This window comes from Phodopus roborovskii, unplaced genomic scaffold, assembly GCF_943737965.1.
Source record: "Phodopus roborovskii unplaced genomic scaffold, PHOROB, whole genome shotgun sequence".
Taxonomy (NCBI): Eukaryota; Metazoa; Chordata; class Mammalia; order Rodentia; family Cricetidae; genus Phodopus; species Phodopus roborovskii.
In genome coordinates, this window is record NW_026126407.1 from 28,254,383 (window position 1) to 28,282,084 (window position 27,702).

General features: G+C 42.4%; 1 protein-coding gene across 1 annotated transcript; it reads right to left on the reverse strand.

Moving 5' to 3' along the window:
- Positions 1–263: 263 nt before the first annotated feature.
- On the reverse strand, positions 264–27,702 carry Sar1b (secretion associated Ras related GTPase 1B). The gene is made up of 7 exons (XM_051180751.1): positions 27,553–27,702; positions 14,439–14,514; positions 9,381–9,500; positions 8,511–8,576; positions 3,761–3,864; positions 2,760–2,891; positions 264–865 (listed from the first exon to the last, which is right to left on the reverse strand). The coding sequence occupies exons 2-7, from the start codon at positions 14,494–14,496 to the stop codon at positions 749–751; spliced, it is 597 nt and encodes a 198-aa protein (XP_051036708.1). The 5' UTR covers positions 14,497–14,514; positions 27,553–27,702; the 3' UTR covers positions 264–748.

Consider the following 27,702-nt stretch of genomic DNA (forward strand, 5'->3'; position numbering starts at 1 on the left):
GTGAGGCAGAGGGACTGCAGCGCAGGACAGGCTGTGACAGTGATGGCAGGTTGAATGACTGCTAAAGAAAATGGAGGATGCAGAATCTTGGAGTCAGGCACACTGAACTCTGCTGTGGTAAGTGCAAGGCCTCAGGGATTTCAGCATCACCCTAATATTCTGAAGGAACCTGTGACCATCAACCACTCTCTCATATGTGTAATAAATCCATTTTCAGAGCACATTAGCCACATAGGACACTCAAATAAAACAGTTGCCCAACAGAGAGCCAAACTTAGTTTGTTTTATTGCATGACGTTTGCATAAGAAAAAGTAGTCTTGAAAACGGTAAGGCATCATGCAATCACTGATAAGCAGATTTTAACTGTACACAAGATAGGCGGACAATCTAAAATTGAAAAACTATTTCCAAAAAGTACATAAAAGTTTCACATGATGAGCTTTTAAATATGGTTTATATTTGTAGTTTCACATTGTTAAAAAGTGCTTCAAATGTACCTCTGAGAAGCTGAACTTTATAAATGGTGACAGGGGTCAATGTGGGGCTGTAAACTGTAAAAACTATCTGTATGAAATTAGAAAGCTAACATTGTGATATTCAAACTTGAATCAGTTTGCAATTCCCACTCAGGTAGATATATTAATAATCTAAAAAACACCTATTCTGAAACCAAAGTCTATTGAATTCAAGTTATGCATGTTGGGGGATGGATCTCGGAGGCCTGGATGTGAGTGGACAGGACAGCTGCTAATCGATGTACTGTGCCATCCAGCGGAAACCTTCTCCATAGCCTTGCCTTTTCAGCACACTGCACATGAACACTTCTAGAGGCCTGGCATTCAGCTCCTTCAGTGACACACTGCCCTGGAAGGGAAGAGAGCTGTTAGGTTGGGGTTTCACAGAATAGAAGTTCTATGCCCAGCATACTGCAGATTCTACTTCAGAACAAATGATAAAGCCATGGTAGCTTAGAATTCATGTCTTTTCTTATTCTATTGTCACAATTTGGCCAATGAGTGGGAAAGACATGGGCCTGGGAGGTATAAAGGAATAAAAGAATCACCCAAGTGCTGAGGCACGTCTGTTTCTAGCACCCTGGAGCCTGAGACCAGAGGATCTCAAGCTCCAGGTCAGCCTAGGCTAGAAAGTAAGACCTTATCTCAAAAATCAAAAAGAAAATCCAAATTCTCCTGACATTTAAGACAACATTCTTTGAGGTGGTAACATACCCATGTAATCACAGTATTCAAGAGGACCAAAGTTCAAGGCCTGTCTTGGCTACAGTGAGGCCACTGCCTAGGACTGGATTGGAGCATATTTACTATAAAGAAGGCACAGAGGGCTAGGCTGTCCACAGCAGTAGAGCTCTGAGTCCCTTCCTCTGCTGCAGTATCCCTTTGCCCTGAAAGAGCATGTGTGAATTAAGGAGGTTCTGTTTATAGACCATGAAGTTTGTTGCATGGTTTGTCTGGGAATATTTCTTTTGTTCTTTTTGGTTTGTTAAGACAGTCTCACTATGTAGCACCCAGGGTAGCCTTAAACCTGTGGTCCTCTTGCCTCAGCTTCCTAAATATTGGGATTCAGACATGTACTACTGTGTCCTGTGGCTTTCTGGAACTTTTCAGTACTAAGAGGTCCCACCCCATGCCTCAATAAATCCACTATAAATAAGAAAAGGAGCTGTAGCCGGGCAGTGGTGGTGCATATCTTTGATCCCAGCACTTGGGAGGAAGAGGCAGGTGGATCTCTGTGAGTTTTAGACCAGCCTGGTCTACAAGAGCTAGTTCCAGGACAGCCTCCAAAGCCACAGAGAGGATCTGTCTTCAAAACCAAAACCTAAACAAAATAAGGAGCTCTAGGGGCTGGAGAGAAGGCTCAGCGGTTAAGAACACTGACTGCTCTTCCACAGGACCTGGGTTCAATTCCCAGTACCTGCATGGCAGCTCACAACTGTCTGTAACTCCAGTTCCAGGGGATCAGACACTCACACAGACATACACACAGGCAAAATACCAATGCACATAAAATAAAAGTTAATAAATTAAAAAAATAGGAGCTCTCCTATAGACCAAGCTGGCTTTGAGCTCACAGAGATCTGCCTGCTTCTGCCTCCCAAGTGCTGGGATTAAAGGCACAGACCACTGCCTACAGCCAGTTAGGTTTTCTTTACGGTGATAGTGAGCTTGTGCAGTTGTACATAGTAACTTAACATGTTTTTACTGTCAGGTGTTGGTGGCACATGCCTTTAATACCAGCACTCAGGAGGCAGAGGCAGAAGGATCTCTGTGAGTTCGAGGCCAGCCTGGTCTACAGAGCTAGTTCCAGGACCGGCTCCATAGCAATACAGAGAAACCCTCTCAAAAAAAAAAAAGATGTCCCTACTGCAGAACTAAATGTTCACACTGGTACATGGGTGCATGCCTATGATCTCAGTCCTTGTGAGGTAGAAGGCAGAAGAATCAAGTGCTCTTATCAGTAAGCTCTTTAATGCTAGCCAGGACTACACCATGAGCCCCTATTTAAAACCAGAAAAACCCAAACAAATCACAAAGTTTTTTTTTTTTTTTTTAACCTTTCTTAGTTAGGTGTGGCAGCATACACCTTTAATCCCAGCACTTTGGGGGCAGAGGCAGGTGGTTCTCTTTGAGTTTGAAGCCAATCCAGTCTACATAATCAGTTCCAGGACAGCTAGGGCTACATGGTGAGACCCTGACTCAAAAACAGACAAACAAATACTAAAATAAAATAAAAGTTTTACCTTTCCTGTTGTCTGCCCATATAAGCCAAACATCTCTCGTAGCCTCTCTTCACTGATGGCTTCAGGTCTGTCAATCTTATTTCCAAGAATTAATATAGGCACATTGGCAATGGTTTCATCTGTCATTAGAGACTGAAACAAAGCAAATAACATCAAAGACAAGTTGACTTACAGCTATCTAAAAATTTTGAGAAGATACTAAACAGACAAGGGCTCATTCTCCACTGTGTCATGACACCCTGACCTGTTTAATCACATTTTCCTTATGTCTTAAAGTGAACACCAAGAAACTGTAGGCTATATTCTCCTCTCTCCCTATATGTCTCTGGAGATGCGCACTATGAAAATCACTAAGGGAGTGCGGACACCTTGGAGGTCCGATCTTGGGCAATTAGCTTTGTGGAAACTTGAGAAGGATCAGCAGTGACTTCTGAGGGCTGACCTGAGTGTTGAATGGAGTGGTGCAGTGCCTGTGGAGGACCAAACTAACAGTCCCAGGACTGTAGGGCCTCTCTGAATAAAGGGTCAGGATAAGCCTGCAGTTAGATCACCGACCTTACTTTGCTGTCTCAGATTTTAGTTCTGACTTGCTGGAAACTGCTGAGCCTCTTTATAAGTATTTGACCTAGATGGGGTGCAGAGGGTGTAAACATGCACCTACTTCCTTCTGGAGGTGGTCACAAAGATGGCTGGAATTTGGAATTGCCAAAGGAATGAAATCCTGAGAACATGACTCTAGATGAGCTGGCTTCAGGAATGAGCAGGCATGCACACATGCAGGGCACACTCTAGAGAGGGTGAGCTCCCCAGCACCGCCTCACTCGTTTGAGTTACTACAATTTACTCCCTCTCCATTCAGATAGTCATCACCAGTGAAAACCATCACTGAGCCCAGAGTGCCAGGAGTCTGCTCGGACACTGCAGGAGAGATCAGTCTGCACATATTCCTTCAGGCTGCCCACAGGGAGTTCACTGTGTTTAGTTTTAATTATTCAACTTACATCAAGTTCTTCTTTAGATTCTAACAGTCTTTCATGGTCTGCACAATCCACAAGAAATACAATGCCATTGATAGCAGGAAGGTAGTTTTTCCATACTCTTCGGGCTAACAAAAACAATCAGGAGTTAGGATTTATGTGTCGGTCAAGCCTGTCAGATGGTTTCAAGAGTACTGAGGCATCCGTTTGGCTGCTGTTTCACTGTATAGCCAACTGCCTGTTTTGTCAAAGATTTTGGCATCAAATTTTTCCCAGAATACCAAAACAAATTTCAGACTTTCCTTGATTGTGGGCAAATCCAGTCCTTAACTCTCCACCCGTTAAGAAACTGAATTAGGAGCAGGAAAAATGACTTAGTGCTTAAGAGTGCTTCCTGTTCTCCCAGAGGACCCTAGTTTGGCTCCTGAAACCCACATCAGGAGGCTCATAACCACCAGCAACTCCAGGTCCAGGGAATCCAACATCCTCTTCTGCTCTCATAGGAACTGCACACACATGGTGTATATTCACAGACACAGAGACTCTCAGTAAGTGCACTAGAGAACCACTACAAACTCCCATCAACCAACGTTAAGCAGTACAAACCACATAAGTGTGTGTGTGTGTGTTCCTGTGTGTGTGTGTGTATGTGTATGTGTACATGGGACATATCTAGTTTCTCATGTTTCAACTAGTGACAAATATGAAGCCAAGGTCAGAAGGTACAGGCTTGGCTAAATTACAAATTGTCTTCAAAACAGAAAAACTTAACTAATGAGAATATACCAAAATAGTGGCACCATCCAGGGATCAAATGTTCAACACATAACCTTCAAAACAAGAACATTTTCATGAGTGCTAGAGAGATTGCTCAATGGTTATAAGGGATGCTCTTCTTGAGCACCAGGGTTCAGTTCCCAGCACCCACAAGGTGGTTCACAACCATCTGTAACTCTAGTTCCAGGGAATCTGATGCCCTCTTTTGACCTCTAAGGGCACCAGGCATGCATATGGTGCACAAACAGGCATGTAAAACACTCAAAATAAGGAAATCTAACCAAAAGTTTTTCTTTCAGTATTTGAAAAATATTCTTCACTGTCTTCATGTTTACTTTGTTTCTGATGATAAATGTGGTTTATCTTTTTACATTTATTATTTATTTTCTCTGTGTGAGATTTGTGCATAGGAGCAGTCAATGTGTGAAGGTCAGAAAACAATTTTTGTTTTGTTTTTTTGAGACAGGATTTTTTTCTGTGTAGTGTTGGCTATCCTGGGACTGATTCTGTAGACCAGGCTGGCCTTGAATTCACAGAGATCCACCTGCCTCCACCTCCCGAGTGCTGGGATTAAAGGTGTCTGTTCTCTCCTTATACTGTGAAAATCTTGAGGAAATGAACTCTGGTCATCAACTTCGGCACAAGCACCCGCATCTGCTAAGCCACCTGGTTGGCCCGATGTGCTGCCCCTCTTATCTCCATTCTGTGGGTTACAAGTCTTTCCTCCTCCCAGTGAGAGTTACTGGCTCACAGCACTCTCATTTTTGTGGGTCAGTGTGGCTTGCATCGCACTGTGCTTGGAGCTCACTGAGCACCTGAGAGGTGACAGTTTTCTTAGATTTATTTTATATGCTCGATAATCAAGGAGAACAGAAGGAATTGGATTCCCTGGAACTGTAGATGGGGTGGTTCTGAGTCACCATGTGGTTGCTAGGAATCAAATGGAAGTCTTCTGCAAGAACAACAAGTGTTCTCAACCATTGAGCTGTCTCTCCAGCCCCAAATTTCAGTTTTCATCAGACTGGGGAAATTGGGATCCATTATTTCACTTATCTCTTTCTAAGGAATTCCTGGGTACATGTACATTATGCCCCAGTTTTTAAATTTTGTAAATTTTATGTGTATGTGTATTGCCAGTATATGTGTCTGACTACTACATGCATGCATTGCCTACAGAAAGGGGCAGAAAATGTAATCAGATCCCCCAAGACTGGAGTTATACATAGTTGTTTAGCATCAACTGGATGCTGGGATTTGAACCCAGGTCCTCAGGAGGAACAGTCAGTGCTCTAAACTACTAGGCCATCTCTATAGCCCATACCTCAGCTTCTTAAGCTGTGGGACAAGAGAAAATTGACAACAATAAAAGGTTTCTGAATGCCCAACAACCACAAATGATTTCTAAAGCCAGGGAGTCTTGATTCTGGGGTGTTTCTGGAACTGCTGGTCCACATGCATGGTGGCAGCAGTTGGCTTCGCTGCAGACTTTTCGTTCTTACAACATACACATGCACTGGGCATGAATCACACCACACAGCTTCAACCAACACGGCCTCAAACATCTCAGCTCAGAGTCCAGACTTCTCTGTGTTAGGATGAATTGTTTTTGAATGTTTCAGTATAGAAACTGCTGATTAAGTTGCTGACTTCAACTCCATAAAAGGAGGGGGAAAATCATTAAATAATTCTAGCTTTGGATTAGGATAGAATTTCCAACAGTTTCTGAAATGTCCCTGAATATACTTTTGCCATTTTGCACTATGCCTTTATACAATCAAAACGTTAGGCTGGAAAGATGGCTCAGTGGTTAAGAGCACTTACTGCTCTTGCAGAGGACTTGAGTTGGATTCTTAGCACCCACACGGTGGCTCCCAACCAATCTGTAACTCCAGTTCCAAGGGACTCTGATGTCCTCTTCTGACCTAGACGTGCACCAGGCGCACATGTGATACATAGACATATATGTAGGTAAAATACTCACATACATTAAAAAAAAGCTTGAAAATGCTAAAGATTATCTGTCTTACAGTACAAAATATTCAGCTAGGATTTAACTCTTTATGTAAAAATAAGCAAGTATAGCCATCTCATTAGCATGAAAATTTGCCTTCACTTTTAATAAGTAGTAACATTACATATCTATCAAGATATTTCTTTATAATTTTTTCTCTTTTTTCTTTATAATTTATTAAGAAATTAATTAACTAAAGTCTAGGAAAACAATTTCCTTTAAGATTTAAAAAATAATTTTTATTTATTTATTTAATTAATTAATTAAACATCTTGTTTTTTGAGACAAAGTTTTTCTGTGTTGCCTTGGCTGTCTAGGAACTTGTTCTATAGACTAGGCTGGCCTTGAACTCACAGAGGTCTGCCTACCTCTGCCTCCTGAGTGCTACAACCAAAGGTGTATGCCACTAATGCCTGGCTTAATTTTTATTTTTTAAAAATATTTTAAGCCAGGTGTTGGTGTCACATGCCTTTAATCCTAGAGTCAAAGGCAGGCGGATATCTGTGAGTTCGAGGCCAGCCTGGTCTACAGAGTGAGTTCCAGAACAGGCTCCAAAGCAATACAGAGAAATTCTGTCTTGAAAAACCAAAAAAAGGAAAAAAGAAAAGATTTTTGATTTTATTGTATGTATATGAGTGTAGTGCCTGCATTTATGTGTTCTGTGTGTCTGGTTCCTGTGGAGGCCAGAAGAGGGCACCTGATCCCCTGGAACTGGAGTTAAGGACAGTTGTCAGCAGCCATGTCCTAGGTCCTCTGCAAGTGCAGCCAGTGCTCTAAACTCTCCAGCCTTGAGAAAATAATTTTCAGAGTACCCCATGGGGAATAACTCTTCTCTGACTTGAACTTTATAGTCCATCTGAAAAACATTGTATTAAATTTTAAGTTTTATTTTTATGATGATGATGTGTCTGTGAATATAAGTGTGTGTGTGCAAGAGCGAGCTTGTGGAGTTTAGACAATAAACTTCGGAGTCTATTCTCTCCTCTTACTGTGGGTTCTGGGAATTGAACTCAGGTTTTCAGGTTTGCAAGGGCTCTTACCCACTGAGCCACCTCCCCAGCTCTAGATTCTAATTCTCTAAACTTCATACTCCAGTGATTAACAGATGTATGTCTCAAATGTGCTTTCACTAGCCACAGTCACTGAAGGTCTTTTTCAAATATATGTTGCATCATTTTTTTTTAATTTACTATTATTTTTACGGGCTGGGAATGAAGCACATGTGAGGTGGTAAGCTCTCCTACAGAGAACTGACACTTCGGGGCTGGCACCAGACTTCCAGAAGTCCACTAGCTCTGACCACTCCTTAACAGCAGGCTTTAGGAAGCCTCTCGGTCTAGAGCAGTCACTAGCTGTGCTGTACCATGTGCTCTACATGCTAAGGGCTATTGGGATATAAAAATGGACAGGATATTAGTCCACACAAGTTCAGTTTAGGGTTCAGGACCTGCAGAAATTACATAGAAGCACTAAGTCCCACAGAGGCAAGCTGGAGCTCTCCTAGCTAGGGTAGCTTCTCCAGGGAGGGCATCACATCTCACAGATGGGGATTTGTGAACAAAAGCAGAGGGGAGAACAAGAGGTCAGCTCTAGTGGGTGAAAGAAAAATGGGAAGAGAGAAAGGACCACAGAGAATGCTGGAACAATGACAAGTGTGTTGTGAGAAACAGGTTAGTTTCTGGGGGGGTTGGGGAGCAGTATCATGGGTTCATAATATGATTTTGACAATAGTTGAGAGGAGCCTGCTGCAAAGAGAAAATGGAAGCTGAATTTTCTTCATATCTCACCACCACAAGCAGTCCAGACTCCAGTGAATCAGAAGTACCATAAAAACACTCTTGGCTTTCAAAGCCTGTATATCTGCTGATGACCCTTGACCTTACTCTGCCTTACTTGAAGAGCATATAGTTCCAAGCTCTAGACCATAGTAGCCACGTTTACTAATTAAGATAAAATAGAGACTAAGAGAAATAAATAGAATCTTACCTTGGATGTGCCCACCCAGATCAAAAGTTGTAAAAGTCATGCCAGCAATAGTGAGTTCTTCTGAAGCTAAATAAAAACAAGATGTTTTAATAACATAACCAGAAATCTGCCAGGCACAGGCACTCATGACTGTTAATCCCAGCAGGAAGAACACAAGTTTAAGGGTATCCTTGGCTACAGAGCAAGTTCAAAACTAGCCTGGACTATATTGACATATTCATTATCTTTCACTTATCTCCTCATTGAGTACATATTTCCTTTAAATCCTTGGTCACAGGATCTCTTTAAATTGGAAAGAAAGGCAGGAAAGGAAGGAAGGAAGGACAGACGGACAGGCAAACCAGCAAGATGGCTCAACAGGTAAAGGCACTTGCCACTAGGCTTAATGACTTAAATTTGATCCCCAGAACCCACAGGGTAGAATGAGAGAACTGACACCCAAAATTATTTTGTTGTCTTCCACTTGCACCATGGCATATACCCTACTCCTGACTAAATAAGTGTAATAAAAGAAACTCACAGACACTTTCCTGCCTCTGCCTCCCACCACCACCCAGCAACTTGTTTTTAAACTCTATTTGCTGATTTACGATTTTTTCACTGTGACACTTAGATATAACTGTCTTTCTTTTTGTTTCTGCTGCTGGCTCTGTAGATTCTTCTGTAACCTGGCTGGGCTCATGGTGTAGTCAAGGGATGAAAATATCTGAGCATTGCTTCTAGATCTTACTTTGTGCTCTGGGAAGCAGGTCAATTGCTATTTACCCAGTTATTTCAGGAACAGGTTGAATAATCTAACACTTTATCCATCAAATACCCAAGTCAAAAGAACTTTTGACTCCGCATACTCATATGGAAGAGAATACTTACTGGGATGTAATGTTGGGACGTGCTGGCCAAGCCTGTCATCTTTTAGCATGTGTAGCAACGTTGTTTTCCCCGCATTATCCAATCCAAGGAATACCAGTTTACCAGTTTTTTTATACAATCCTGCAGAATAAGAGCTATGATTAGTCAGAATTACATCAAACTTGCATCATAAAAATGACTTTATATTAGACATGACTTGAAAGTCATTGCTATCATTGTATTCAGTTTTAGTTAAGACACTTGAAGTGCAACTCTTGAAAAGTCTAGAGCTCCTGGGTGTGCGATGTCCTTTTAATTGTCCCTCTCTAATGTCTGTGCTTAAAGTGATATTAATAACCCTAATAAACCCCAACTTTACCACACCTGAAATCCCAACAGTTACATAATTGGTGGATAAGGGCAGGAGTTTCTGAAGTTCAAGGCAATTCTTAGCTATATAGCAAGTTGGAGGTCAGCCTGGACTCATGAGACCCTATCTTAAAAAACAAAAACTAGGCCAAGTATGGTATTGAACGCCTGCCTTTAATCCCAGCACTTGGGAGGCAGAGGGAGGTATAATATGCATGGTTTACATAGTTGCAGCCAGGGCTATGTAGACAGACTGTTAAAAAAAAACAAATAAATAATAATCAATTTTAACACTGCCTAACATAAATAAGTAAAGTAAGCATGAATGAACTTGGCTTTCTAAGCCTATCTTCAGGCTTTCTGTTCTTGGTTTGTGTTTGTGTGGCAGTGCTACCCTTAGGTCAATCCAGCCAAGCTCTTGCTGTCATTGAGCTATACCCTCATCCTCTTTTACTCTTTAGTTTGAGATAGATCTCACTAAATTGCCCAGCTTGGCTTTGAATTCATTCTGTTGCTCAGACTAACTAATTAAAAGTGTGTCTTAGTCTCCTGAGTGGCTAGAGTTAGAAGTCTACCACCAAGTAAGGCCTAGATCTTATTTTTGGGTGTTATTTTATTTTATTTTATCCCTGTAGTGCAGTGTGTGAGGATGCCACAAGAGGAGTTCCCTGAGACTAGAGTTATAGACAGTTATATGAGCTGCCAAGTAGGTGCTGGGAATTGAGCCCAGGGTCTTTGGAAGGGCAGGAAGTAGGACTCTTGACCACTGAGCCATCTCCTCAGTCCCTCATTTTAAGTTTTAAAACAGCAATTTAAAACCTACACATTATCTAAGCATGGAAAAACTTATCTGTAATTCCTACGTTCACTGGTGAGGTGGAGGTAGGGGAATCCTGACAGTTCCAGGCCAGCTGGGCTACAAAGCCATCCCTATAATATCTCTTTTGGGGGGGGTGATTTTTTTTTTTTTTATTTTGAGACAGGTTTTCTCTGTGTAATAGCCCTGGCTGTATTGGAACTCACTTTATAGACCAGGCTGGCCTCAAACTCACAGAGATCTGCCTACCTCTGCTTCCTGAGTGCTGGGATTAAAGGCATGCACTGCCAGGCTATAATTATATCAACATGTACTTTTGTTTGTTTGGTTTTTTTTTTTTTTGAGGGTTTATTTGTGTAGCTTTGGCTGTCTAGATCTAGCTCTGTGGACGAGGCTAGCCTCGGATTCACAGAGAATCTGCCTGCCTCTGCCTCTTAAATACTGGCAAGCACACCAGTTCCTCCCTGTAATCATGTACTTAGGAGGCAGAGGCAGAAAGAACATGCGTTCCAAATCCTGTGCAATTAGTTGAGATACTGTCTCAAAAATAAAAGTTTTTTTTTTAATTTTTCTTAGAGATTTATTTATGTATACAATGTTCTGCCTGTATATTTGCCTGTAGGCCAGTAGAGGGCACCAGATCTCATTACAGATGGTTTTGAGCCATCATGTGGTTGCTGGGAATTGAACTGCCCCATCCCATGAAGCTAAGTAAAATGAAAAGTGAAAGAAGGAATTTTTCATGAATGGAAATAAATCAATTATTAAAAAAAAAAGTAAGTTGGAGTATTACCCAAAAGTAGTCAGGTGCTTGCCTAGCACACATGAAGCTGAGGTTGAATGCCCAGTACCACAAAAAAAAAAAAAAAAAAAACAATGAATGAACTGAAGAGTGAACGCATGAATAAATAAGTAAGTTTGAACGGCATGCTGGCTCATGCCTGTAATCCCAGCCCTAGGGAAGCTGAGCCAGGAGGTTAACCTGTGTTTCAGGTCAACTTGGGCTACCCAGTATAACTTTACTGTAAAGAGAGAGAAAGGGAAGAAAGTGGGAAGAATGGCAGCCCTGTCCTGTCTATCCTGGACTGTCATTTCAGTGCTCCATTCCCCCTGGAAGAATATGGGCTGGCCCTGTGTCAGAAGAAAAGAAGGCTTTGGTGCTGGGGATGGAACCCAGGCCTCACACAGCTCAATGTCCATCACTGAGCTACAGAAAGCGCTGAGCTTTACTTTTGATGTGTTTAGTTGTTCAACTTCACCCAAAATTACCAAAAAGGGACAGGAAGCTTTTCTTCAATCATAGCAGCAGCTCAAGAAATATTTACTTGGGGCTGACGAGAAGGCTGGGTGGGTACATTTACTTACAGCCAAACCTGATGACCTGAGTTTGATTCCCAGAACCCATAGGGTAGAAAAAAAGACCTAATTCCTGCTGTATTCTGATCTCTGCATGGTGCCACAGCATGCTCATACACCTAATTACATTGACGTTTTAGGTCACTAAGGAACTCATTCTAGGCCATCCATTTTCTAATAAATTCATTCCAAAACAACACTTATTTTCTATTGACACTTTAGTCTTAGAAGCAAACTGAAGTCCTAATCTTAGATCAGCTATCAATGCCTCTCTCTGTCTGATCTCTTTCCTCATCCTTTGCTTTTCCTCCTCCTCCTTCTTCTTTATTTCCTTTTATTTTTGAAAATAGAATCTCCCAGGCAGGTATAATGGTTCATACCTTTAATTTCAGAACTCGGATGACAGAAGCAGGTGGATCTCTGTGATCCACTCACTTTGTAGACCAGCTGATTAGTCTCTACAAAGTAAATTCTAAGACAGCCAGAACTACATAGTGAGATCTTGTCTCAAACAAAAACAAAACAAAAAACAAAAAACAAAAAAAAAAAAAAAAAACCAAAAAAACAAAAAACAAAAAAAAAGGGGGAAAATAGAATCTTCCAATCTAGCCATGGCTGGTCTTTAACTCCTGTCCTCCGATGTATACCGTCACATATGGGTAGTAGCCTAAATTTTCTTTTTGGTTTGTTTTTGTTTTTCAGTGGCCTAAATACTAAATAGTAAAGTATATCAATATGATTCTCAAAAGGGATACCCAGAACACAGACACTAAACTGTGCTTTTGAAAGACTGGATTGGGGCAGTGGATGTAACTTGCTGGCAGAGGGTTACTCAGCACAGATGGATCCAATCCCAAGCACGTTATCCCTAAAACAAACAGCTCACAAAATGTGTACTGCACTAAATTCTTAGTTTGTAGGCACCCATTTTTGTTTGTTTGTTTGAGACAGGGTTTCTCTGTGTACCTCTGGCTGTCTTGGAATTTATTTTGTAGACCAGGCTAGCCTTGAACTCAGAGATTGGCCTGCCCCTGCCTCCTGAGTGTTGAGACTAAAGGCATGTGACACCATTACCCAGTTGGTAATAAATTTTTTTCTCTTTCTGATTTGGCAGCCAGCACCTTAGCCCCTGAGCTACATAGGAGTTTTGCTTACATGCATGTCTGTGTACCATATGCACACCTGGAGCTTGAGGCCAGAAGGGGAAGATGGATCCCCTGGAGCTGGTTACAGATGGCTGTTAGCTACAATTGTGGGTGCTGAGAATTGACTTGGGTCCTCCGGAAGACTAATCAGTGCTTTGTTTGTTTCAGATAGGGTCTCACTATGTAGCTCTTCTGGCCTCGAAATCACAGAGATCTGCTTGTTTCTGCCTCCCGAGTGCTGGGGTGAAAGGCGTGTGCCACCACCACCACCTGGCACAACCAGTTTTCCTAACAGCTAAGCCATTTCTCCAGCCAGCCCTATCCTACCCCCATCAGCAGTTTTGTATTTTTACTTATATAATTAATTTTTGGCTTTTTAAGGAAGGGTTCCTCTGTATAGCTTTCGATATTCTGGAATGCAATCTGTAGACCAGGCTGGCCTTGAACCCATAGAGATCCACCTGCCTTTGCCTCACAAATGCTGGGATTAAAGGCATGGGCCACCATGCTCGGCCTCTATTTTTATTTTGTGGGTGCTGGGATCCAGCTCAGGTCCTCATGCTTGAACATGTACTTTACTGATTGAGCCCTTGCCCCAGCCCTAGACACAAATGTTTATAATAAGTCTAATACTTGACAGGGCTATGGGTGGAGCACAGTTGATACAGAAATATCTTAACATGCAAGAGGTCTTAGGTCAGAGTCCCTGTACCCAAAAGAAACCAAAAGCAAAGGTAACACATTGGATTCCACACTAGAGTCAATGAGATGATGTGTTTAAAAATGCAGATAAACTAGCCAAGAAGCAATATATATTTCTGTTAGGAATATTACTGACAACAATTATAGGAGATAGAAGCTAAGCATGGTAACACACACCTTTAGCCTCAGCACTAGAGGCTGCAGGTAGAGGCTGGCAAAGCTCCATGAGTTCCAGGCCAGCCAAGGGTACATAGTAAGACCCTGTCTCTAAATAAATAAATAAAATAAGGGTAGATTCATTAGAGCCAAGGCTAGGGACATGGCTCAGTGCCCAAGCTCTACCACATTTAAAAAAAAAAGCCATTTTATAGTAAAGGAAACTATCCAAATTATCCAAAGTCACACAATTTTTTTTCTTTCTTTAAATTTGAGCTCATTTTGAAGAGCAGGCTGGCCTGGAACCTGCTGTAATCCTCCAATCACAGCCTCCTGAAAGCTGGGATACAGGTGTGCTCTTCCACACCTGACCTGAGATTATGTGGTTTCAAGGGAGTGAGTCACTGGATGTATTTCATAATTCCGAAGCTCACTTTCTTAACCACAGGCTTACATAAAGGAGCTCTCACAAACAAGTGCATTTACATAAACAGGGTCCAATGGGATAGCTATAAAGGGCAAAGCTGAGGTTACCTAGAAACTGCAGCACACTGCTGAAACCACTGTAAATCCAGTCAAATATGAAGGACATGTCCAGATCTTACAGGGTCTGAAAAACAAGGTTTAGATTTAGCAGTCAGCATCGCCAACATACACCAGATGTTAAACAAGCCTGAGTACCCGCCAACATTACACAAGTGTTAGGAACTGTAGTACAGAGCGAAGAAGGGGGCTAAGAGAAAGGTACTGCTGCCAAGCCTGACACCCTAAGTTCAGTCCCTGGGACCCCATGGCAGGGAGAGAACCAACCCCACCAGTTGCCCCTGACCTCTACACATACATTGTGGTCCACATGAACTCATGCATGTGTGCACATACATAAACACCAACTGTTATCCAAGCTGACAGAACTTCATTTGTGCTGATGCATCAATCTCAAAATGCCACTCAACTATCAGGAAAAGATCATTCTTTGTCTATGGAAGGAACAAAATGAATGACAACAACCAGGACTAGGAAAAAAATTAAGACCCAGGTATAGTGGCCAACAACTGTAATCCCAGCACTCAGGAAAGAGGCAAGAGGATCAATGCAAATTTGAGGCTAGACTGGTCTATATATATGGAGTTCTAGGCCAGACAGCCACAGCCATACCGTGAAAACTTGTATAAATTAGGAAGCTGTATAAACTGACATAAAACCTTTTCAAAACTAAGTTAGAGCCAAGCATGATGGCACACACTTGTAGTGGTAGCCATTGGGAAGCTAAGGCAGGAGGATTGCAAATTCAAGGCCAGCTTGGACTACATGGTAAGACACCATCTAAAATCAAGAAAAATTGGGGGGAAAAGGGCTGGAGAGATGGATGGTTTAGTGGTTAAGAGCACTTCCTGCTCTTCCAGAGACCCTGAGTTCAATTCCCAGCAATCATGACTGGTGGCTAACAACCGCCTATGACTCTAGCCAACTCTAGGATTTCCAAAGTTCTCTAATGTCTCTGAGGTCACTGGCATACTTGTTACACACACAAATCCTTAAAAAATTTAAAGGATGTTTGGAAATAATCCTTGTTCAATATATGTAGATGTGAGCTATGAGAGTTGGGGGTTGGGGGAGAGCTATGAGAGAAAAAATGGAGAGGCGAGAAAGGAGATTATGACAAGTTTCCATGCCTGATATCTCTGAGGAGTTAAGAAGCAGGAGAGTCAAGAGTTTAAAGGCATCTTTGGCTGTATAGCTAGTTCAGGGCCAACCTGGGCTACAATGGACTGTTTTAACAACAAAGCATAATAATAATTAGTAAGGTCAAATGTAGTGGCACAAAATTTTAATCCCAGCATTCTAAAGATGGTGGCAGGCAGATCTCTGAGGTCAAGACCAGCCTGGTCTATTTTCTGAGTTTTAAAATAATAATTGGTAAGAATTTCCCAGCTGAACTTGGTGGTACAAGTCTTCAATTCCAGTTACTCAGGAGGTTGAGACAGGATGATGGCCAAGTTTAAGTTTTGCCTGGCTACACTGTAGGCTCAAGATCAAGAGTCTGGCATACTCAGTAAGAGGATGGCTCAGAAGTAAATAAATAAATAGCTTGGGATCAGATGTGAGGACACTTTGATTGTAGAGGCAGGAGAACAGTTCAAGGCCAGACTCAACGAGACAGCCTGGGCCTTTGAGAACATCTCGAAATAACAAAAGCAAATAAACAAGCCCATCCCTATCTCTTACACCCCTCTGCACCCCTGCAAAAATAAAATAAAATAAAAACTAAAAAGCTCGGTGAGATGGCTTGATGGATAAAGACACTTGCTGCCAAGCCTGATGACCTGAGCTCAGTCCCTAGAAACCACTGTGCCATATGTGTGCCTCCCCCAATATATAAAATGTAAGTCTGGTGGGGGGGAGCTCAGTGTGAAGAGCTTGTCTAACATGTCAGGCACTAGGTTAATCTCTACTATCACACACAGAGAGTGAGAGAGAATCCGCAGTGAAGCAGAGCCTGTGTTTCTCTCTGGTTTTTGAGAGATGGTCTCACATAGCTTAAGCTGTCTGTGTGTAGCCAAGGAGGATCTTGAATTGTCCAGTTTCCATCTCCCGAGCACTAAGAACACTGCAGGTACATTCATGCCTATCACCTCTTCTCATGGTAATTGGTTCCAGCTAGTAAATGTGGGGCATGTTATCTTTCTGAATTTTTCAACATTTAACTATTGCCACATATCAAACAAATCTTTTAAGTCACAGTAGAAAACGATACAATTCAGCATTTACTTAACATAGCTTGGCGAACTAGTGGGGTAACAGGAAAAACAAGTCAGAAAGCTTCAGGAAAGATCATAGACACAGAAATGTACTTTCACAAGTCAACAAAGTTCACTTTCTAGATGTGAACAAATAACTCTGGCCTGGAACTTGGACCAAGTTCAAACACACTGGGAAGGCTATGCTGTCTTTGTCATTCTTTAGACATGTCCTGCCTGCTTTAGTCATTTCTGCAGTAGGCTGTCAAACTTGACATGAATGGCTACAGAGGGCAAGCAGGCATGTGACCCTGTACCCATAACACTTTAGAGTGAGAAAAGGGATCAAAGCCCCCCTGCAACTTGTAAGAGCCCAGCTTGTTTTCCTAGATACTCTTAAGTCCTGCCAATGAGCTCTCCCTCCCTTTCCTTCCCACCCTTTCTTAAACTTGAGGTGGGGGGGGGGGTGCTAAACCAGGGTCTCAAGAATGCTGGGCAAGCTCTCACCACTGAGCTTCATCCCTATTCCTTTAATCTCTTTAATTTGGGGGAGGGGGCCTGGGTCTTACGAAATTCCTCAAGCTGGCCTACAACTCAATCCTCCTGCTCCAGCCTCCTGAGTATCTGGAATTTTTGAGATATACCCCTATACCTAACTCAAATTCTGTTTTTATAGCCCAAGAATCCCAATTTGAAATTAAATACTCACAAACTATGAATGTGTCAGTAACACAAGAATGAGAAATATGAGCAGGATGTTTACACATGAATTCTAGTTCTTGGTGGGGATGAGGCGGGATTTTGAGTTCAAGGACAATCTGAGCTGCACATCCAGTTCCAGGCCAGCCTGGACTACATAGTGAGACTGCTCAAAAATCTCCCTTCCCCCAAAAGTTACACCTCCTGCTTCCATTTCGGTCTGGGTGACATAGAAATTAAAATGTGTAGGGGCTGAAGGTGTGGGCAATAGTATGCACAAGGCTCTGGGTCAGTCCCCAAAACAAAAACCAAAAGAAAATATAGAAATACATCGGAACTTAGAGAATATATGTGGAAAGTCTATCTTTCCAAAGCAACAGAATTTGCTTTGGAAATTATTTTAATTAATGTTTTCTGAGTTTACATTAAGTCCAAGGACCTGTGGACCTGTGCTAAACAGTGCTAAGAGTACAAAAATGATGACCCACGTGGCTCTTCCCCTCAAATAGGCTGTAGACCGACAAACTAGCTACACAAATGAAATTTAACCAAAAATTGCTAAAACTCCACTAGTGCACAACAGGCTATGCTGGCTCTCACTATAATCCCAGCTGAAGAAAGAGTGTCGGGAGATGGATCAGCAACCAAGAGCACCTGTTGCTCTGGCAGAGGACCTGGGTTCAGCTACCAATACTCCCAGGGCAGCTCACAACAGCCAGACAGGGAACCAGGTACACATGTGATACGCATACATACATGGAGGCAAAACACTCATGCACATAAGATGTAAGAGTGTGCTCACTGGTCTTCTAGAAGACCCAAGTTTGGTTCATAGAGCCTACATCAGGTGGCTTACAACCTCATGTAATTCCAGCTCTAGGGCATCTGATGTACTTTTCTGGACTCCAAGAGCAACTGCACTCATGCTCACAAATCTCTCTCTCTCTTTCTCTCTCTCCCTCTCCCTCTCCCTCTCCCAGGGCAGTGGTGGCATAAACCTTTAATCCCAGCACCCAGGAGGCAGAGGCAGGCAGATCTCTGAGTTTGAGATCAGCTTGGGTTACAAGGCAAGTTCTAGGACAACTAGGGCTACACAGAGAAATCGTCTTGAAACAAAACAAAATCTTAAAATAACAACAAAAATCTGGGTATGGTTCAATCCTAGGACTTGGAAAGTGGAGCAGGATGAGGATGATCAGGAAGTCGAGACCATCTGCAACTTCACAAGTTTTCAGAAACAAAATGAAATCAATCAATGGATGCTACCAGTAAGTCACATACTAGACAGGCATTCCACTTATTGTTCCTCACCTACAATAAAGACAAGAGACAGTGCTGACTCACTCATTCAGTTATGTTTATTTTGGCTGCAGGTGGCCTACAGTTGAGACACAAGGTCTTGTTACATGTTATATGCTAGCCCCAAACTTTCAAATCCTCCTGCTTCTGCCTTCTGAATGCTGGGATCATAAGCATAGGCCATCTCAACTCACTACAGTCATTCAACAACAATAACAGCAGCAGCAAACAAAACAGCTACCGTTAGTTGAATATCTAGGAATATTATGGTCTAGCTTAGTGGTTCTCAACATTCCTAATGCTATGATCCTTTAATACAGTTCCTCATGTTGTGGTGACTTCAACCATAAGATTATTTTCATTGCTACTTTTTAACTGTAATTTTGTTGCTGTTATGAATTGTAATTAAACCTTTTTGGAGAAAGAGGTTTTTGAAAGGGATCCTTACCCATAGACTGAGAACCACTGAGCTAGAGGTTAGGTAGGAACACGGGAGCCAGGACCTGACTACTTCCTGTCTTCCTTAGTTAGGCACCTGACTTTACTTCTCCTACCTGTAAAATGAGGTAACAGCAGGCTAACCTGAGCTGTCGCTGTGAAGATTAAGTAAGTTAGTGGCACAAATCCAGCAGGAGTGAGACACTCAATAATGCCCCTGCAGATGTTACTTCTTCTATGGCCTACAGTATTCGGCAATTATCTGTATATGTATCTCTAGCTCACTATTAAATACCCCCCTAAATCCTTCAAATATATTGGTGTTCCCATTACATAGGAGAAACTGGCTATATTGACCAAAAACTTCAGTGATTGGTACATCTAAGTTTCAAATGTATATCTTTCTGACTTCCATACCTATGCCTTTTCCCTCGAGAAACTCATTTTCCCTCAACTCACACTATGGTGGTTCTAAAGCTTTATATCAAGTTTGGGTATGATGGTGCACACCTATCATCCCAGCACTATGTGTGTAGTGGAGCGGGGCATGGCTGGAGAAACTGGAATTCAAGGTCAGATCCAGTAGCTCATCTGGTGTGCCATCATCTGGTACACAAAGATACCCTGTCTCAACAACCACAAAAAACAAGCTAGGTCTAGGGGTACAAGCCTGTATTCCTAGTGACTTGGGAAGCTGAGGCAGAGGATCTCAAGTTCAGGGTCTGACTGAGCTACTGAGTGTGTAGTTTAAGAAATTTAGTGGGACCAGTCTCAAAACAAGCAAAAGGAGGGCCCTGGATATAGCTTAGTGGTAGAGAGCTTCATTAGCATTTGGGAGGGTTCTAAGTATAGTTACCAGTAAAAATAAATAAAAAATAACCCTTTTTTTAAAAATCCCTGCAATGCTTAGGATCAAAGCCATAGCCTTAGGTAGTCTAGGCAAGCACTCCACCACTGAGCTACAGCTGTGGTTTTTATTGTTTGTTTAAATCAACCTGGCTCAAGATGTTTGATTCCTCCCTCCCCTTCACATCTCACATTCAGCTGAGCCACAGTCCTATCCATAGCTTGCCACAGACTCTGTCTGGTCCCCACAGAAGCCTGGTTAAGAAATTGGTGTTGCTTAGCACAGTGATAGAGGCCTGTAGTCTCAAAATAAAAAGTCACATCCTAAATTATAAACTCTCATTTCAAAATCTGTCCCCACCTACTGTACACTGCCTCCAGAGTAGCTCTGCCAAAATACCGTCTTAGAAGTGACTTGCTGTATAGCCAGGGTGACCACTGGGGACAGTCTCAGCTTTTACCTGTCACTTCAGTATAATAATTTGGGTGACAATTGTCTATACACTCTACACACCCTACATGACAGATGAAGAGCTTCTACAACCTTTTGAGTTGGTCTAGTATTTCAGAGTTTTCTTTACTTATTGCCTAGTTACCTTTCCAAGCATAACACATACTACTTCTCTTCTTGTGGCTTTCCCTGGGTCAAAGGACTGGTGACCCACACTTTGTCATCAGAATGTCCTTAGAACTGTCTCCACTTAAAGTCCTCCATCCAATTGTATGAATAAGTCATGCTTGACATGATCTTTTAGGGACAAAAGGGGGAGGGCATGGAATGCATGAAGGCCAGGAGAGCCAGAAGAGTCAGTAGCAAAATGAAAAGTGGTTAGTGACATAAATGCTGGCTTCAGTTAAACAGAGACAATTCTTGATGGCCTGAGAGGCCTTCAATAGAGCTGTGTTGAAGGAGGACCTGTGTCCAGGACTTAAAGCAGAGATCTTATTTTTGATTCATAAACTATGACTTTGAACAAGTCACGTGTTTCTTCTGAAATATCTGCTGGTATGTGGTAGAGATCAGATAAGCTAAAATGTACAAAAGAACTGGAGAGAAGGCTCAACAGGTAGTCATGCAAGCCTCACAATTCAAGTATGATCCCCCAAACCCATGTAAAAAGCCAGATGTGTGACAAGATGGGAGACAGAGATAGGAAAATTACTAGAAGTTTGGGGAGGGGACAGCAAGTCTAGAATGGAGTACATAGCACAGCAGAAGAAAAAAGTGAAACCCTACTTCAACAAGGTGGAAGGTGAGACCTGACTCCCCAAATGTATTCTCTCACCTCCATGCAAACTATGTGTCTACACACACATGTACACACAGGTACACACCACACAAAATGCACATTACTATTGAGACATGAATGGAAAACAGAGACTAACAGATAGAGGGACAGTGAGGAGATCTTCTTCCTCTTCTCAAAAGTTTTAATCATGGGCTGGAGTTGGCTTAATGGTTAAGAGCACTTACCACTCTTGCAGAGGACCCAGGTTCAATTCCCAGCACCCACATGGTGGTTCACAGTCATCTGTAACCCGAGTCCCAGGGGATCTGATACCCTCTTCTTACATCTACAGGCACATGGTGCACATAACATAAATACAGGCAAAACACATAAAATAATAAATCTAAAAGCTAAAAAGTAAAAGAGATTTTTTTTAAAGTTAGAAACGAATATGATAGTACACTTTTATAATTCCAGCACTGAGGAGTCTGAGCAAGAGAGCACTGGGCCAGTCTGAGCTAGAGAGCAGAAGTCTAAATATATAAATAAAATTGAAGTGGAATGAAAGAGTAAGATTTTCTTCTCCAGGAAGGGTGAGGCTTTTGTAGAATGATAACTAAAAGAAAAAAACTTCTGGAAGATCTGGATGTGGTAGTGTACCCTTTTATTCCCAGCACTAGGGAGACAGAGGCAGGTGGATCTCTGTGTGTTCAAGGCCATCCTGGTCTACCTAGTTCATCCAGGACAAGAAGCTACATAATAGAGAAAAGAAGGAGAGAAATTAATCAAAAAAGAAGGAGCAAAGGCTGACAGAGAGCTTGAACTGAGAGCACCCTCCTCTGTGAGTAGAAGGGAGGCCCAGGAATTCTATGGAGCCAGCGTGAATCTGACTCCAGAGATGAAGAGGAGTAGGGCCCTCTAAGCCCCAGAATTTAGGAAGCTGAGTCAGAAGGCTGACTTTAAGACTAGCTTGGGCTACATATAGTGAAATCTTGTATCAAAATAGTGGCAAAGGAGAGCTGAGGAAATTTTGAGATAGGCAACAGGTACTGTAGTGGTAGATGAAGTTAAATGATTTCTCAAAGGCTGGGGTATAGCTAAGTGGCAGCATACTTGTGAAGAACATGAAAGGACCAGGATTTGAGCCCTTACACTGAGTTTATTTATTTGTTGATTTTATTTTTTGAGGCAGGGTTTCTCTGTGTAGCCCTGGCTGTCTTGGAACTTGCTCTGAAGACAAGGCTGCCACCTGCCTCTGCTTCCAGAGAGCTGGGATTAAAGGTGTGTACCACCAAGACTATCCAGCACTGAACTTGGAGGGCACCATGAGAAGCACTGGTGTGAGCTGCCCCTCAGTCCAGGCTGAAAAGACAATAGGATAAATGTAAGGAGAGCTGAGGTGTGTGGTGACCAAAGGCAGGCTTCCCGTAGAACAGAAGCAACAGAGTAGAGGAAAGATCTGGAAACCAAAAGATAAGTGCGGCTGTAGTAAAGGGGAGAGGGGTGAAGTAGACCAGGGTGCATGGTAATGTGGGAGAACAAAGGTCAAAGAAGTTCAGGTCTGCGTGGTGGCAGTTCAAGGTCTGACACTGGCATGGACAGATAAAGAGACATTGGGGTGAAAGGTACAGGAAGGTGCACTATCCACAGTGACAGGTTGTAGAATCATCTGAAAGACTAGAGGGCATCCTATACATGACAGTGAATCAAGAGGCAAAGTCTTCACTAGGATGGAGAGATACAGGAAAAGGTGAAGGGTGGAACATTGTAAGCCTTGAAGGGAAAGAATTTGTCTGCATGAGGGTGGTACCAATCTGTTGTTACAAAATTTATCTTCAGAGAAATTATCTAATTAACAGAGAAACTCTACTTGAGAAAATAGATACTATATTTCTATAAAACTATAACTTACAAAACTTTCAAAACAAGCTAGGAATTACTAAAACAGAATTAGCTATTTTTACTTTTATTTGTTTTTTCAAATAGAAGTAAAAATATAAACACCCAACTAAGAATAAAGTCACTTAGCTACAAACAGACACCTGAGCCCTGAGAACGGGTTACACAACCCAGGAACACATCGTAGAGACATGTGAAGAGCAAAGGTCGCTGACAAGGAAACACAGCACATCAGCAGATTTATTTATTACATGAACACCAAACAGGAAGAGTTCTGCAGATTAAAATGCAATCTACTCAGGTAACATGAAAATCAGTGCAATGAACAGAACTCAGGTTACAAATCACTGCTTAAAACTCAGTCCCATTGAAGTTCTCTGGATAACTCTCTATGTGAAATACCCACTGTAGGCAGATCTTGAGAGCAAGCAGATTAGTGCAGTCAGGAGAGGGAGGGGAGTCAGGGTGACTGCTAATAGGAGCTGGGTGTCTTTCAGGTGAGGAAAAATGTTCTGGAATTAGTGGTGAAGGTTGTGTAAGATTGTGACTATGTTAAGAACATTGCTAAAGGGTAAATATTACTCTGTCATGTCTAGTTCAACAAAGCTTGAGGTTTTCAGTCCCCCCCCCCACTTAGGACAAGTTATGTAGCTCAGGCTGGCTTGTCTTTCAAAAGTCTCCCAAGTGCTGGGGTTATAAGCATATGGTACCATGTCCAACTTAATATTAATACCTTTTACTATAAAAAGATTGATAACATTCTCATTTTAAAATCTGCTGACTTACTATTGTGTGTGTCCTGTGTGTGTCCTGTGTGTGTGTGTGTGTGTGTGTGTGTACATATGTGTATGTCAGGTAGGGGCTCATGAGCCATGACACCTGTGTAGACGTCAGAGAACAACTTTATGGGTTCTGTGCTTGAACTCGGGTTGCCAGACTTATGCATCAAGCACTTTTACCTGAGCAGCCACCTTGCCAGCCTTGTTTTCATATTACAAGTGAATACATGGTCACTGACCGCCATCAGAAAAAGTACTAGGTTAATGTCCTGCAAACCCAGGTACAGAAATTTCACTACAAACCAACCAGTGTGGCACACGCCTGATCACAACTCAAGGCTAAGGCAGGAGGATTCCTAGTTTGAAACCAGCATCCATGATTCTTTTTATATTTTTATTGAGATGGGGTCTTACTGAGTAACTTTGGTTGGCCTGGAACTCACTCTGTAGACCAGACTGGCTTTGAACTCACAGAGATCTGCCCTGCTTCTGCCTCCCCAGAGCTAGGATTGAATGTACATGTCACCACTTGGGTACACAGTGATAAGGAGGGGAGATTTGGGTATGGTGTGCTTGCCTATAACTTGTAATTCTAGCATTTGTGACTTGACAGCAAGATCATAGTGAGTTAAGGCCAGCTTGACTAATGAGATTCTGTCTCCAATATGAGCAAGGTACAATGATATATAAGTATGAAAATGTAAAATAGGGGCTGGAGAGACAGCTCAGTGGTTAAGACCTCTTGTTCTTGCTGATCTAACTCAGTTCCCAGCATCGACATGGTGACTCACAACATCTATAACTTCAATTCCAGGAGATCCAATGCCCTCTTCTGGTCCACAGGCATCAGGCATGCACGCAGTACATATTACACAGATGCAGACAAAACACCCATACACATAAAATAAAACAAAGCTTTAAAAAAAGTCACAATAAAACCCATTATTTTCACATGGGGGAGGGCCTAAGTCCTGCCACAAATGATGTGACAGACTTAATGATCCCCCATGGAAGGCCTCACCCTTTCTATGGAGCAGAAGATGGAATGGGAGCCAGTGGGGGTCATGGGAGGATGGAAGAGAGAGGGAACTGGGATTGATATATAAAACTAGGTTGTTTCTAATTTAAATAAAGAAAGAGAAAAAACATTTTTTGTATGCTAACTTAAAAAGCTAAAAACCTATTTGAAACAAAACAGAAAAGAAGGGCCAGGAAGATTGCTAAGTGGGTAAGGCAATTGCCGACAGACATGCAGACCACAGTTTGGTCCCCAGGACCCACATAGTCAAAGGAGAGAGTTAACCTCCACAGATTGTGCTCTGATCCCTACAGGTGCAACATGGTACATAGCAGCCCTATCCCACACACCAGACAGATGGAATGCTATCTGTAATCTAATTTACCATTAGAAATATAATGGCCAGACTGGAGATATAGCTCTGTCAGTAGAGTGCTTGCCTTACTTGCATGGTTTGATCCCCAACGATATATAAACCAGACATGGGACAGCACTTGGGAGGTAGACAGGAGATCCGAAGTTCAAGGTCATCCCCAGTTACATATCAAGTTCAAGGCCAGCCTGTGACACCAGATAAAACTATTTTGCTTGACCTTGGTTTTTGTTGTTTTTTGTTTTATTTTGAGACAGTGTCTCATTATGTAGCTGGTCTGAAACTTTATATATAGCCTAGACTAGCCTGCAACTCACAGAGGTGCATCTGCCTGAGTACTGGGATTAAAGGAGTGTACAACTACCCCTGGAGTGACATATATTTTGTATACTAAATGTTTCAAAACATTTCTGTTTCACACATTTTCATCCAAAAACAGCTTACTGGAAAACAACTTAGCCCTAACCCCAATCCCTAAAACAAAGCAATAAAGCAATTGTGTAATATATATTTCCATACTTGTTCACTCTAGAAAAGAAAAGTAACACCCAATTGAAAGGTTAAAACCACAAGAAATATGGCTTTAAAAATGAAAAAATGAGAGAGGATTAAAAGAGAAAAACCTCTGTCAAAAGGCTAGTAGAAAAAGGAAAGAAGGAAGGGGGAGGAGAGAGAAACAAAGGAGAATGAGAAACTTGGGAGGCTGATGGGGGAGGATCTCAAAGAGGCCAGCCTGTGAGACAACAAAAAGATGTTGTGAGACTGAGCACTGAACTTGGACTTGCCACTAGTGAACTAAGAAAATTCAAGCTGATATGTAACAAATTGCATCCTCAGGACACCAATAGAAGGCTGGCAAGGTGGCTCAGCAGGTAAAGGAGACTGAAGACCCTGGTTTGATTTCAGAAACCCATAGGGTGGAAAGCAAGAGCAAGCTCTTCACAAATTGTCCTTTGACCTCTACTTCTACTTCCTGGTGTGACCTTCAACACTGATACACTCTAATAATAATAATATATAATAAAATATTTTAAAACAATAACCAAAGATGCTCTAAAAACGTTTTGACACTGATTTAAATATTATTTCTTCATCATCTTTTGCAAAAAAGTAACTTAAATGAGTTTCAGCCAACCACGTACGCAAGGGAGGGGAGTGGAGAAATGGTGAATCACTGCTAGAGCACTCTAGTTTGTAAGCTTCAAATGAGGTGGCAGTGATTCCCATCTGATAGACTACTCCTTTGTGTCAAGTCCTGCTTGCATTTCTACTACAGCACAATAGTACAAGGCAAAGGAAGGTTAAAATGCACCGAAAAATGTCAAAAATCACAATACATTTTTGACACTTTGACAAGGGGGCCACTTCTCTTTCCTCTAAACTTACAAATGCCCTGGGACTATCTTACCACTTGGGGGAAAAAAAACTTTTTTTCTTGAGATAGGATCTTGGGTATGTCACCCAGACAGTCTTGGTTCAAATGATGCCACTCCCCTCTTGAGTAGGTGGAATTATAGGGTCAGGGTGCCTGCCTAAGTTCATAAAAATATTTAAAGGTCAAAATATTTTGGTCACAAACACAAATCTACAGAAAGATGCAGTGGTAGCCACACGTTGCTCTTGTTTACCGACACCACTGGCAGGCAAATCGTAGAGCCTCCCTTATTGGTCAGTTGCAAAACAGATACCCACCCACAAATGTCCTACTTCACGATGGTAGGTTCGATTTTTTTTTTTTCACCCCAATACCTTAAACTCCTAATGACTTTGATGCCTCCAACTAACAGGGCCAGACTTGGATATTTTCAAAACAAACACACACACACAAAAAAAAAAATTTTTAATCTCATTGAGAAATCGTGATTTCCCCCATTAGTATCTTTTTTCCTCCGCTCAACTAGGCTTGAGCAGTGGCAAACCATAACTACTGAAATGAGGAGGCTCAGTTGGTCCCCACACTAATTGGGACAACACAGAGCTTCCCAGCCACTCCAGCTGTCAATGACGCCTAATTCCTTCTTCACCTTCACCTTATCAACTGAGGAAACTGAGGCCAAGGGGAAGGAAAGGGGCTCGCATGCCGCCCTGTCACTCTTTCCTGAAACAACTGCGTGTGACAACTACTGTGCTACCCCGGGGGCCACCGGAGCGCTCCCCGTGGGCACGAACCGGACTTGTAGTCCCTCGCACTGCACACAACAAACAAACTAAACAACCAGGCTCCGCATTCGCGAAGGGCCAGGCACAAGGGCTATCGGCGAGTGTACAGCCTAAACAATGCGCCTTGCAGAGGGCCACAGCTGTCGCCCGACGAGGGCACTGCCACTCACCTGCGACTCCAGAGAACGCGACTCCCTGCTCCGCGCCCGCCCTCCACGCTCCGAGCCGTCTCTGGAAAGCGGTATGGCTGCCTCGGCCCCAGCTCTCTTCAGCTCCTTCCGGGTCGGCGGGCGCCTTGCCTGTGACAGTCCGTGGGACTC

Coding starts and splice junctions, on each gene's coding strand:
- Sar1b (XM_051180751.1), bottom strand. CDS start 14,496: ATGTCCTTCATATTTGACTGGATTTACAGTGGTTTCAGCAGTGTGCTG. Junction 3,865..8,510: donor TCTGGGTGGGCACATCCAAG/GTAAGATTCTAT, acceptor TGTTTTTGTTAG/CCCGAAGAGTATGGAAAAAC. Junction 866..2,759: donor ATGGGCAGACAACAGGAAAG/GTAAAACTTTTA, acceptor CTTCCCTTCCAG/GGCAGTGTGTCACTGAAGGA.